The sequence below is a fragment of the Pseudoliparis swirei genome, chromosome 22 (assembly GCF_029220125.1).
Source record: "Pseudoliparis swirei isolate HS2019 ecotype Mariana Trench chromosome 22, NWPU_hadal_v1, whole genome shotgun sequence".
Taxonomy (NCBI): Eukaryota; Metazoa; Chordata; class Actinopteri; order Perciformes; family Liparidae; genus Pseudoliparis; species Pseudoliparis swirei.
This window is the reverse complement of record NC_079409.1, coordinates 22,135,603-22,149,381: the sequence shown is the minus strand read 5'-3', so window position 1 is coordinate 22,149,381 and position 13,779 is coordinate 22,135,603. Positions and strand designations below refer to the sequence as shown.

The following is a 13,779-nucleotide window of genomic DNA, read 5'->3' as shown; positions in this document are numbered from 1 at the left end:
GTGGTTTATTGGTGGGCGTTTGATTACTCCAGCCCCCCATAATGCGGCATTCATGGCGCAAGTGCACCGTTCGATTTTCGGACACCTGTTCTGATTGACACCATGTGAAGGAATTGCTCGAGTGGCAACAACGGAATTAAGCCAGATTTGAAGAGGATTGTTCAAGGCAAGGAATCCCATAAGTCCCACTAAGCAACATGCATAGTAAAAGAAAACGCCATTGTAAATTATTCTATTTTGTTTGTGGACTTGGTTGAACTGAGATAATGTGTGTTTGTGTGTGTGTGTGTGAGACAGTGTACACAATGTTCATTGTTGAACATGACAGACCTGTTGTCTTAGTACTGTAGGAGTCCATTTCTGTCATTATCATGTTGGTGTGTGACATTTACAACAAATCTGGCTGATCAGAGGTGTGTGTGTGCGCGCGCACATATGTGTATGATGTGGCTCTTTGCGGTGACACAGTAAAAAATGTGGCTCTTAGTCTCTGACTGGTTGGCCACCCCTGGTCTAGTTGAATCACTTGTCCACTTGTTTGTACCTGGCTCACATTCTGATCATTTGTGAACTTGTTACTATATAATAAAGTGTGATAAGACCACCGTGCTTAGAATACTTTTGATTTCTCACAAGGCATCGGAACATTTATTCCACCACAAATTGGCGACGAGGATTTGGATGGACGCGCAGCGCTGGACTCGACGGACGGTCAGAAGGCCATAAGATAGATGATTCCTCCCGAGGGTGAGAAGCTGCCGTTCTGGAGACCAGGACTGCCGATCCAACCCAGTTGAAGTAACAATGAAAACACGCGTGAGAGATTAAGATTATTTTGAGATCAATCAAGTGATGAAAATGTATATTGGAAATTTTATAAAGAAAAATCTCACAATCAGGTGCTGTTAAAAGACGTGTTTTGAAAACTGTTGGTTCTCTAGTGGGTTGTATGCACCAGTTTGGCACACTTCTCAGGGAAAACAGTTAGCAGTTTTTAGAGATAGCAGCGGTCGCTTGCTTGCTTTAGTCATCCATGTGTATTGGTTAAAATTTTGTATAGAAAATTTATTGACGCACACTGCGACGTAATACACGAATGATTAGAGATGGGTAGTGCTCAGAGTAAGAGTGAGACCGTTGAGAGCCATGTGGTCCCCATCCTTCCGCCTCTGTGTAAGTTTATGTCTGATCGATATCCTGGAAGCTTGGATCAAATGCAAAAGTGGATAGAGGTTGGTTTTCCATCAAACGGAAGTTTGAGTGAAAATCAATTAAAACAGTTGGAGGTATCACTGGGGGAAATGGAGAGGAACGCAACAGCTCAGCATGCAGCCTTATCAAAGAAAAGCAGAAGAAGAATGTAAAGTTTGAGGCTGACTGGGAAGCATTTAATAAGTGGACATTTGAGTCTGAGAGAAGGGAGAGAAGAGATTGAAAGCATTCAATGCACTGAAAAACATCGATCCTGTAAAGGATGCTAACATACTTTCCACTATTCACCAAAATACTGTGTACCCTTGTCTTTCTGAGGTACTGAGGAAATCATTGGATCCAGAACTGGACTCCCCCCCTGCTCCTCCAGCCTACGTGCAGCAGCCCTCCCAGTCAAATGCAGCACACGTGTCAGCAGACATGGAAAGAGGACAGCAGCCAGACTCAAGCACCGAGACGACCTCCTCACCGGCCGTGACCCGCCTACAGTCTCAACAAAGGGGGGCCGTGTTGCAGGAAGAGAGGGAGGCTACAGCTCTCATGCCAATGATAGAAGTGGCGGGAGCAGAAGGCCCGATGCTGGTTTTCAGACCCTGGTCAGATGCAGATATAAGTGAATGAGTATGGATGTGAATGAGTGTTGGTGGTGGTCGGAGGGGCCGTAGGCGCTGATTGGCTGCCACGCTTCCGTCAGTCTGCCCCAGGGCAGCTGTGGCTACTGATGTAGCTTACCACCACCGGGATGACTGTGTGTGTGACTACTGGACTCTGTAAAGCGACTTCGGGATGTCGGCATGCCTTGAGAAGCGCTATATAAAATAAATGATTATTATTATTATTATTATTATGTCTGCAATCCTAAAAGCAATCTCACGAGATGGGAGACTGATCTTAGGCAATTTGTCAGAGAATATCGTCCCACTATGTCAGAGTTACGGCGTTTGATGGCCAAGGTGCTGACAAATGATTATCACAAAATTCAGCATGTTTTCAACAATGCAAGAATGACTTTCCGCCTGAGTGAGCCACTCTACGAGGATGCCAAAAATGTGAACTTTCGAGATGCGGTTGATGTCCTCATTAACACCGTAAAAGAACAGTTCCCTTTGAGACTAAACTTGTCCTATATTACCTCTTTGTCACAAGGGCCACAAGAGACTTGCAGTTCCTTCCTGGCACGTCTGACAGGAGCCTTTGACACTCATAGTGGCCTCAACCGACCCAATCCAATGGGAGCACAGCCCCTGACACCATATGAGGTCCATCTGAAAGAACATTTTCTGAGCAGAATGAGACCAGAACTCGTACACATGGTAAGAAATGCATGTGTAACTTGGAAAACATGCCCACTTGCTGACATCCTTCAGCACGCAGAACATGCAGAAGACGGGGCACTAAGAAGAGATGATCAGAAGAAAGAGGGCAGACAAAGGAAACTGGAAGAAGCACAGCTGGCAATGTTTAACACCCGAGCAGAGCCAGCCCAGGAAACCGCCCGTGGCAGATTTGGGGGAGGAAGGGGCCAGACAAGAGGTCATACCAGAGGTCAGGGAAGACAAAGAGGTGGGGGCAAGCGCAGAAGTAGAAATAACGACCCAGACGTCTGCCATTGCTGCGGGAAGCGTGGGCACTGGCAAGCTGATTGTCCGGAGAAACAAACAGGATCTGCATTCCGCACGTCTGACTGAGGGGAGGGGAGGGAGGGGCGGACCCCAGAGATGGACAGCCTCTCCACAGGAAAGCAGGTAGCACACAACACTTCACATGCACAAAATTTCACAATGTATGCCAACAACCCAGGCTTTAAGAAATTCCCACGATTAACATTGATGATTTCTAACCACCCTGTAACATTATGAACTATAATCCAAATCCACTTCTGTATGCATACGAGTGGGAGCTAATGTTAGACCATGGAGCTCCGAAAACCCATGATCTTATTTCATTTGCACGCACACACAGTACTGCAGCAGGAAATTATATGCAGCCATTACATTGTACATCCCATGTGAGCGTAGGGCCAGATAGAATATACGAGGAAGCATGGTATGATCAACAGGTAGAAACAGAGAGTTTAGACCTGAAGCATGTTTACTGGTCAGAGGAGGCTGCTGCTGTGTCTGTGTCTCTCTCTCCATCCCAGGGGAAACTTCCTTGGAACCACTCCTCATGTATCATTGGCTAAACCGTCACACTGGAAATGGCAGGATCTGGGTCCGTGGCTACAACAACGTATCAACCTCTTGGACTTTAGACCGGCTGCAGAAGATTCGAGGATCGAATTTAGCGCGATTGGTGATGTATTTCGTATTGCATTGACCGACACAGTACATGTACGGAGAACGTTAGAGCTCACAGAAGAACACATTGAACATACAAGCTTGTATCCACTTATTATGACAACAGGTCAAATTCCTGAGTTGTCAAAAGTGCCACCTTCACTGTGGGCTGCACACAAATACGATGTGGGGCTCATAAAAGGCGCAGCACCATTGGTAGTGAGTCCTAAGTCAGATTATAGGCCATGCCTAAAACAGTATCCACTTAAAAAAAGAAGCCATCGATGGTATAAGACCAGTATTTGAATCCCTTTTAAAAGTAGGTGTCATTATTCCTTGTCAAGATTCCCCGGGGTGCGCACACCAATTTTCCCAGTAAAGAAGATTCGCGACAAAGATCAGCCGACGGAATGGAGATTTGTGCAAGATTTACAAGCAGTGAATGCGGCAACCTATCAACGAGCACCAGAAGTGGCAAATCCACACACAATTTTGTCACTGGTGCCACCTGGTGCCACGCATTTTTCGGTTATTGACTTGGCTAATGCATTTTTCTCTGTCCCGGTTCACCCAGAAAGTCAACACTGGTTTGGCTTCTCGTTTAATGGACGTGGATACACCTGGACCAGATGTCCTATGGGGTATCATGAAAGCCCAGGCGTGTTCCACAGAGCGCTAAGCGAAAATCTTCAAAATTTGCAACTCCCCGCGGGGTCGGCCCTTTTGAATTATGTTGATGACATGATGATTTGCAGCACATCAGAAGAAGCTTGTAAAATTGATACAGTAGCGCTACTTAAACATTTGGCAGATAATGGACACAAAGCCAGTCTGCAGAAGCTTCAATTTGCACTAAAAAAGGTAACTTATCTGGGACATGTGATCACAGAGGAGGGCAAATCCCTCTCTCCCAAACGCATTGCAGCAATTCAATCGTTACCAAAACCAAACACTAAGAAACAAATGATGAGTTTTTTGGGAACAACTTCTTATTGCAGACAGTGGATTCCAAATTACTCAGAAAGAGAGGCATCCCTCTCATCCATGGTCCATGGTAGAAACCTTAGTGCACGTGACAAACTGACTTGGACTGAGGAAGCCGAGAAGGCATTTGAGGATTTAAAGACTTCCTTATCGCAGGCCCCGACTTTGGGCTTGCCAAGACCTGACTTACCTTATACTCAATTCATAGACCAAAAAGACTGTTATATGACATCTGTTTTGTGTCAGCCGCATGGAGGAAAACTCAGGCCTGTGGCCTATTTCTCCTCAAAACTTGACCCTGTCGCTGCAGGTCTCCCTCTTTGTTTGCGAGCAGTAGCAGCAGCTGAAAAAGCTATCCTAGCCTCACGTGACATTGTGGGCTATTCTGATGTCACACTTATGGTCCCGCATGCAGTTTCCCACATCTTACATGCTCAGAAGACTTCTCACCTCTCTGCTCAGAGATGGCTCAGATATCACACAACATTGTTGGAATTACCTAACATTACGGTGAAACGTTGCAACGTCCTTAACCCTGCTACACTTCTTCCAGCTGCAGAGGATGGAGAGCCTCATGACTGCGTCGAAGTCTTGCAACATACATGTACGCCGAGACCTGATCTGACGGACACACCACTTTCCAACGCTGATCTTGAGCTATTTGTAGACGGCTCTGCTTCTCGCTCACCCACAACAGGCAGTGGGCAGGTTGGATTTTCTGTAGTGTCATCACACAAGACACTGGTTTGTGGAAAGCTTCCTTCACACCTCTCAGCACAAGCAGCAGAGTTGATTGCACTCACAGAAGCTTGTAAGTTGGCTGAAGGTAAAACGGTTAACATCTACACCGATTCACGTTATGCTTTTGGAGTGGTACATGATTTTGGATCCCTGTGGAGACATCGGGGGTTTTTAACATCAGCAGGCAAACCTATTGCACACCACACCCTTGTTGCAGCTCTTCTGGATGCGATTTTGTTACCCAAAGCTGTTTCAGTGATTAAGTGTGAAGCTCACACCTCTTCTTTTGACCCTGTGTCCGTAGGAAACAGAGCAGCAGATCTGACAGCGAAAGCGGCAGCATCATCGGGCGCCCCTTTTCCCACGACTCAACTGCTCTCCACGCAGACTGATTCCAGTCCTTATGCCGATCTTCCCACACTTCAATCTCTCGCCAGTGCCCAGGAGCGCTCCCTGTGGAAACGCTCTGGTGCCACCCTAAAGGGCGGAGTTTGGACAGGGCCAGACAGCAAACCTTGTTTGCCACGCGATCTCTTCCACAGTTATGCTAAATTGTCTCACGGAAAAGACCACGTGGGCAAAGGAGGGATGTGCAGTGCGTTAAATGCAAGTTGGTACACCAGAGGGTTTTCAACCTTTGCGGCAGATTTTTGCAGGAAATGTGTCATCTGTGCAGCAAATAATGCCTCTGGGGCAATAAAAATACCACAGCAAGGTCACCCTCCTGCATACACAACCTTTGAACATTTAATGATGGATTTTATTGAGTTAACTCCATCGGAGGGAAAGAAATACTGTCTTGTGATAGTATGCATGTTCAGCAAGTGGGTTGAAGTTTTCCCCACATCAAAACAAGACGCAGGGACAGTGGCAAAGATCCTACTGAGAGAGATCATTCCCCGGTGGGGAATACCTCAAGTCATCAGTAGTGACAATGGTCCTGGATTTGCTAACCAGGCCCTGCAGGAAATCTCACAGTATTTAGGTTTTAACATCAGACATCATTGTTCTTATCATCCTCAGTCAGCTGGTGCGGTTGAACGAGAAAATGGTACCATTAAATCTAAACTGGCGAAGTGTTGTGAAGAGACAGGCCTATCTTGGGTGAAAGCACTTCCGCTGGTGCTTTTTCACATGCGCATGCGAATCAGGAACAAACATGGCCTCAGCCCTTTTGAGATAGTGCTCGGGAGACCCCCTTGCACTGGACTGGGTCCAGTAAAACACGCTTTGACAACTGATCATAATGAAGACAGCATGCTAAGATATTGTGCTAATCTCTCATCCTCACTCTCAGCACTTCACACACAGGTGAAAGCTGCACTTCCCTCACCAGCCACTGCGATCCAGCATCACCTGAAACCAGGAGACTGGGTGCTCATCAAGGATCACAGGAGAAAGCATTGGAAGCAGAGACGCTACACAGGTCCCTTCCAAGTACTCCTGACCACAGAGACGGCGGTGAAAGTGGAAGGAAAAGCAACGTGGGTCCACGCTAGCCACTGCAAACGCATCCCAAACCCAGAAGGAGAAGGAGCAGCTGCTACGGGTCCGGACTAAAGGGGAAGGGTGAGAAAAGCGAGCGCCTTCCTCCATCAAGTAGTGTGCCAAGCTACCGACAAGCGCACCTTTAGCAGTGACGTAACCAAGCACCTCACTCATTTTATGTGGCTGGGAAGAGAGAGGAGGGGAGCAAGCCCATAGTTTCTCAAACCGCAAAGCTGTCATATATAAATCAGTGTGGTAGGAGGCGAAATCATGTGCGAAGGTGTAGCCACCCAAGAAGCAGCAGCGATGGAAGAAAGATCTCCAGCATCAAGACCCGCCTTTAAGAAGCATGGGTGCAGCCAGAGCAAAAGCATGCACTCACTACTCTTTCTAACCACAATAGCAATTATCTTGTTCCTTATCTATAAATTGCAATCACATAACATAGACGGCAAAGATACTAGCCCTTTCCATCTCTCCAGGAAGTGGCAGGAATGGAGAATAGTTTTCCACTGCCCAGCTGAACAATGTGATGCGAACAATTGTTCACTCTCCTCGATAGAGAATGATACTTGGGTTAATGTAGAGAATCAACTTCGCCGAATAATATGTGATGGGAGGGTACAGAGAGACAGAGTCTGTACTGTATGGATGCATGAAGAGTATGATTCCATAGTGTTTCCGTTGTGGTGCAGTAAACCAAGGTCGTGTCAGGAGGAACCGGCCTACAGGGGCACGAGTGACTGGAGGGAGTTGTGTGAAGGGGCTAACCAGCAGGTCAGTAAAGCACAGCCAAATACAGCACCAGTTGAACACCTGTACGATACAATTAAACCACAACCCTTGATTTCAGTCAAGCCGACCCCGCTTCCCGACCAGGGAACATGGAGGCCAGGGACAATCACCTTCAAATGTCCAAGAGAGGAATGTGTAGATGGAAGTTGCACAGTATACATACTACAGCTCAAAAGGCCATTTGCAGGTTACTGGTCAGCCCTGAGTACAAAACACGTTAGGACTCAGTGTGAGACGAAGGACACATGTTCAGTTAAGTTAAGTGCTGAATACGATGATACTTGGGAAATACCATACTGGTGCCGTCAACCTACCAACTGCGTCACAAAACCAGCCAGCTACACCCGAATCGATTGGAGATATGCTTGCGAAATAGGTTTAGAGTTGAAGAAACTTCCAACACGCACACCACCTCAGGAACATGGCAACGTAGCACTAACTATCATGACAGAGTTTGCTGGTGAAAGTAATGTCTCTAATTGTTGGATATGTCAGCATATGCCCATTTCATCCAGGTCTCCTATGCTGATTCCAGTTCCCTTCACGGAAGCCGACTGGAGCGTTATGGGATGGCCTGATATAGCTCGTCAATTCGTGAGCAATGATGAACACTGTTACACTCCGACAATAGACACTTCCACCAACACAGAGAACATTGTTAGAAATAATGGTGAAAAAGGAAAAGTTATACAATTTGCAGTGAAAACATTTAATGATAAAAATAGAACTGAAGGTACTAATCAAGTAGCATTGTTTAGACTAAGCTATTACAAAAGATACGTCCAACAAGGGCTAAGATATCAAATGCAAATGACTCTTGCTGAAACTAATTGCACAGTAGGAAGTAAGGAGATAAGTTCAATGTGTACTCTTCAGCCAAACACAGCATCTATTCGATTAGAAATAGGTGTACAGAGCATACCTTGGGCTAATACACTAAAAGTCACACATATGTCTTGGACAAGACATAATTGTACTCAACCTCTAATTCCGATTAGACCTAGGAATAGAAATTGCACTAACCTACAACCACCCATTCCAGTACATCCCCTGACCAAGGTCAGCCGCTGCATTAATTTCTATGCATTTGGGGGCTATTTCTTGGGAGCAAGTGACTGCACTAACGATTCGGTTAGATACGTTAGTGAAAATAAAGAGTTGTCATTACCTGAACAAGCTTATCTAGTGTGTGGAAACATCGCCTATAGCTGTGTCCCAGTAATAGGAGACGCCTATCTTATACCTTTGATTAGACGAGCTGACTCCAAGGAACTCGCTCCATCTCACGTACGTCAGAAACGAGCAATTTCCTTAGGTTCAAGGATATTAAGCGTGATATTACCAGCATATGGCACCTATAGGAGTCAAGAGGAAATTGCAACACTCTCAACAATATTAGAGAGGCACATGAACAAAACGTCAATAGCGCTCACTGCCATGCAAAAAGAAATAGATGAGATCAAACACATGGCACTCCAAAATAGAATGGCTCTATATAGATCTTGTTCTGGCCGCACAGGGAGGAGTATGTAAAGTCATTAATACTGAATGTTGCACTTACATTTCAGATGCAAGTTCTGCGGTTCATGATGTGATAACAGACACGGAACAAGGAATTGAGGAGTTGCATAAAGACCATGGCTGGAATCCTTTTGGAGGGATGCAGGCATGGTTAGGATCATGGGGAGCTTCTCTTCTCAAGGGATTGGTATGGATGATAGCAGTCATCATTCTTGTTATAATTACTATCACAGTAATCACAACCGCTTCTAAGATTTGTGTCCGGAAGATAGTTACAACTCACGCGTCAGGTCAGCACATGACCACACCGGTAGAACTCCCAGTCCGGAAAAGGGTTCCACAGTATCTTGACAGCTCTGATAGTGATAATGAGTTGGAGGACAGTGTTTAAGCAAGCAATGTGTTACACAGTAGATTTAGCAAACTATAATCAATTTTGTATGTACTTCCTTGAGGTTGATGATGTGATGTTTTGAAATCTTTGTGAATCTACACCACGGATGTATGCTCGAAGAATGTTTAACATTTTGGTACTATTTTTCAGTTGTTAAATTGTCAAAAATGACAAAAAGAGAGGATTGTTGGAGTAGAAAATGTGTCAACAGCTGTCTCTCCCATCTGTCTATGGGGGATAATCTAATCCTGTGTGGGGTCATGTGAAAAGGTCACAAACCGATAACTTGATGGTGATGGACCAACTGGAAAGGGCACTCAAATGTTGGGGGGTTGCAGAATAAACAGAGTCGTCAGGGATCTCCAATTCCTTTTAGTGGCAACAGATGGTCTCTGGAATGTGTACGTCTCGGCGATGTGTATAAGAAGAGGAGAATCAACCAAGAAGGCAGCATTAAGTCAGAGACTTCTCATTCGGAGGGTTCAGACTTTGCTCCACTCAGCTGGGTGTTTCCATGACTTGTTTGATGTGATTACTTATTTGTTCCATGACTTATTTGTCTAGTTGAATCACTTGTCCACTTGTTTGTACCTGGCTCACATTCTGATCATTTGTGAACTTGTTACTATATAATAAAGTGTGATAAGACCACCGTGCTTAGAATACTTTTGATTTCTCACAAGGCATCGGAACATTTATTCCACCACAGCGACCTCTGCCAGGGATATTGGTGCGACCCCCCCCCCCAGTCTACAGGCACTGCCCCCTCTAGAGGGGACATGTTGGCCGGATTTAGGAGTTCCTCAAAGTGTTCTTTCCACCGTCCGACGATGTCCCCCGTCCGGGTCAGCAGCTCTCCCCCCCCCCCCCCCCCCACGCTGAGAACAGCCTGGGGTAGACCCTGCTTTCCCTTCCTGAGCCATCGGACGGTTTCCCAGAACCTCTTTGAGGCCGACCGAAAGTCCTTCTCCATGGCCTCCCCGAACTCCTCCCATGCCCGAGTTTTTGCTTCCGCGACCACCGCAGCTGCAGCCCTTCTGGCCTGCCGGTACCTGTCAGCAGGAGACACCCGGGCCAGCCAGGCCCGGTAGGCCTCCATCTTCAGTTTGACGGCTTCCCTGACCCCCGGTGTCCACCACCGGGTTCTTGGGTTGCCGCCACGACAGGCACCGATGACATTCCGACCACAGCTCCTGTCAGCCGCTTCCACAATAGAGGCTTTGAACATGGTCCACTCGGATTGCATGTCCCCAACCTCCCTCTGGATGTGTGAGAAGTTCATCCGGAGGTGGGAGTTGAAGACCTCCCGGACAGGGTCCTCAACCAGACATTCCCAGTTCACCCGCACTACACATTTGGGCTTGCCAGGTCTCTCTGGCCGACTCCCCCGCCATCTGATCCAACTCACCACCAGGTGGTGATCAGTTGACAGCTCTGCTCCTCTCTTCACCCGAGTGTCCAAGACATACGGCCGCAGATCAGATGATATGATTATAAAGTCGATCATTGATCTCCGGCCTAAGGTGTTCTGGTACCAAGTACACTTATGAGCCACCTTATGTTCGAACATGGTGTTCGTTATAGACAAGCCGTGGCTAGCACAGAAGTCCAATAACAGAACACCGCTCGGTTTCAGATCGGGCAAGCCGTTCCTCCCAATCACTCCCCGCCAGGTTTCTCTGTCATTGCCCACGTGAGCGTTGAAGTCTCCCAGGAGAACTATGGAGTCGGCAGGCGGTGCCCTCTCCAGGACCCCTCCCACCGACTCCAAGAAGGCCGGATACTCTGAACTGCGGTTTGGTGCACAAGCACAAACCACAGTCAGAGCCTTACTCCCCGCAGGCGCAGGGAGGCGACCCTCTCGTTCTCCGGGGCAAACTCCAACACAGCAGCGCTCAGCCGGGGGCTTGTGAGTATCCCCACTCCCGCCCGGCGCCTCTCACCCTGGGCAACTCCAGAAAAGAAGAGAGTCCAACCCTTCTCCAGGAGCTTGGTTCCAGAGCCAGCGCTGTGCGTGAAGGTGAGCCCAACTAGATCTAGTTGGTACTGCTCCACCTCCCGCGCCAGCTCTGGCTCCTTCCCCGCTAGCGAGGTGACGTTCCACGTCCATAGAGCTCGTCTATGCCACCGGCGATCGGCTCGCCCAGGCCCCCCGCCCAGCCTGCCGCCCGGTCTACATAGCACCCGACCCCGATGATTGTCCCTGCGGGTGGTGGGAACACAGGGTTGCTGCTCCATGTTGTTTCTTCGGGCTGAGCCCGACCGGGCCCCATAGGCGAAGGCCCGGCCACCAGACGCTCGCCGACGAGCTCCCCTCCTGGGTCTGGCTCCGGGAGGGTGCTCCGACCATGTGCTGCTACTCATCAGGGTTTTTGAACCGCTCTTAGTCTGGACTCTCACCCGAGACCTGTTTGCCTTGGGGCTAATGCCCCAGACAACATAGCTCCCGGGATCACTGAGCCTCTCAAACTCCTCCACCACGTTAAGGTGGCGATTCACGGAGGAGAAAATAAATGAATATAACAAATGAATTAAATGATGAAACAAATAATAAATTAAATAAATAGATCTTCTCGGTTTTCTGTTGATAGAAGTCTCGTTTGGTGTTCTTCAGTTCTCATCTCAGTTTCTCATTCTCAACAGTGAGCGGCCGGACACACTTACTGGGGTATCGAACCCCATCCCAGGTAAACCAGGAGTACCATTACCAGTGCCATTTTTCTTTTGGAGGCCCCCCCTCCCCCTCCAACCGCTCGAGATTCAAAGTGTTCTCAAACTTGATCTTGTTGTTAGCCACCATCTCGGTCGTAGCTCTGACCGAGACCTTTAGCCCCGCAAAGGGCTTTCTCCAGCGGCTCTGTTCTCCATGCGTGGGTCTTCTGAGCGTCTTCACTGGTTGTAACGTTCCTATAATGGATGATGCAGGGTTTCTACGCGAAAAGCTGCATATCTCAGATTAAATGTTTTTCTTGATCAACGGAATCCTCCGTATTTATAAAACGAATCTTGGTGTTTTCCACCTTTTCCTGCGGATCGATCTTCAGGGTTTCATCAAACTTGATCTCGTTGTTATCCATAATCTCGGTCAGATCCCTGGCCGAGCCTGTTGCCCCGCAAAGGGCTTGTTGAGTGGCTGAGTTGTCCACGTCCACGCATGGATCAATTCAGCCCACTCTTTGATGGTAACAACCTTCTGGTTGATTATGCAGGGGTTCTGCTCAAATGATTTGGGCAGCTGCATACCTCCAGTATTACTTTTCTTGATCAACGGAAACCTCCGTATTTATCAAGTCGATCTTGATGTTTAAGGGTTTTATAAAACTTGATCTTATCCATCGTCTCGGTCGTAGCTCTGACCGAGACCTTTAGCCCCGCAAAGGGCTTTCTCCAGTGGCTCAGTTCTCCGTGCGTGGGTCTTCTGCGCGTCGTCACTGGTGGTAACGCTCTCATGATGGATGATGCAGGGTTTCTACGCGAAAGGCTGCATTTCTCCAATGACTGTTGTTTGTTGATACATGTCTTCTGTAGCTAACAAGTTGATCTTGTCTGAGTGCGCTTTGTTTCTCTGTGCGCTTTGGTTCTCTATGTGTGTTGTGCCGAAATACTCAATAATGCTCGAAGAAACTGAAATGGTTGTCTCCTATATATTGGCATCCGTGACAACACTGATTAAAGCCCCCCCCCCCCCCCATCCCATCCCTCCTTCATGACTTTGTATCTGTATTTTTCCAAACGACTGAATGTTCTGTATACACCGTTCTGTATACCCCAACTTCTTGGAAGTGGTATTCTTCATTCCTGTGTTTGCAAAAATCAATACAAAATCATAAAGTAAAATAAAAAAACAAAACAAAACAAAACAAAAAGAAATAAAAGTTTGAATCCTCTCAGCGCCTTATGCTGCGTTTACTCCTGAGGCGCCTTATGCTGCGTTTACTCCTGAGTTTACCGCTTGAGCTTTTATGGCTTTTCGGTTTCACGTGACTCACACAACCACACAACCTGCCATCGGCAGGCGGCGCCTCCTGGCCTTCACGACACCGTTAGCTAGACACCTCGTACTTTTGAAGTGGAAACACGTTCTCCGCCGACACATAACAGTTGGTTTAAAGATCCTAAATCATATAAAACTTTTAAAGATCCGATTTGGACTCAGAGATTCCAGTGAATCCTTTTGAAGAGACCTGGAAGCCTTTTGTTCACTATTTGAACGCTGCTGCAATGTAACCATGCACACGACCTGCTAGCCGATCGATCTCTTCTCTCCTTCTTACTGCCTCTATCTCTGACGCCAAAAGATCATTCGACAAAAAACTAAATTCAATCTTCTTTCTCTAACCCATTAAACTCGTCTCTATCTTTTCC

The 13,779-nt window shown here is 47.3% G+C and overlaps 1 protein-coding gene across 1 annotated transcript; it reads left to right on the top strand.

Moving 5' to 3' along the window:
* The first annotated feature begins 6,164 nt into the window (after positions 1 to 6,164).
* LOC130213302 (uncharacterized) lies at positions 6,165 to 9,032 on the top strand. The gene is made up of 2 exons (XM_056444792.1): positions 6,165 to 6,785; positions 7,995 to 9,032. Exon 2 carries the CDS (start codon positions 7,998 to 8,000, stop codon positions 9,030 to 9,032), a length of 1,035 nt encoding a protein of 344 aa, XP_056300767.1. The 5' UTR covers positions 6,165 to 6,785; positions 7,995 to 7,997.
* Positions 9,033 to 13,779: the final 4,747 nt, after the last annotated feature.

What these genes read in the sequence shown, in the direction of transcription:
- LOC130213302 (XM_056444792.1), top strand. Translation starts at nt 7,998, where the DNA reads ATGCCCATTTCATCCAGGTCTCCTATGCTGATTCCAGTTCCCTTCACG.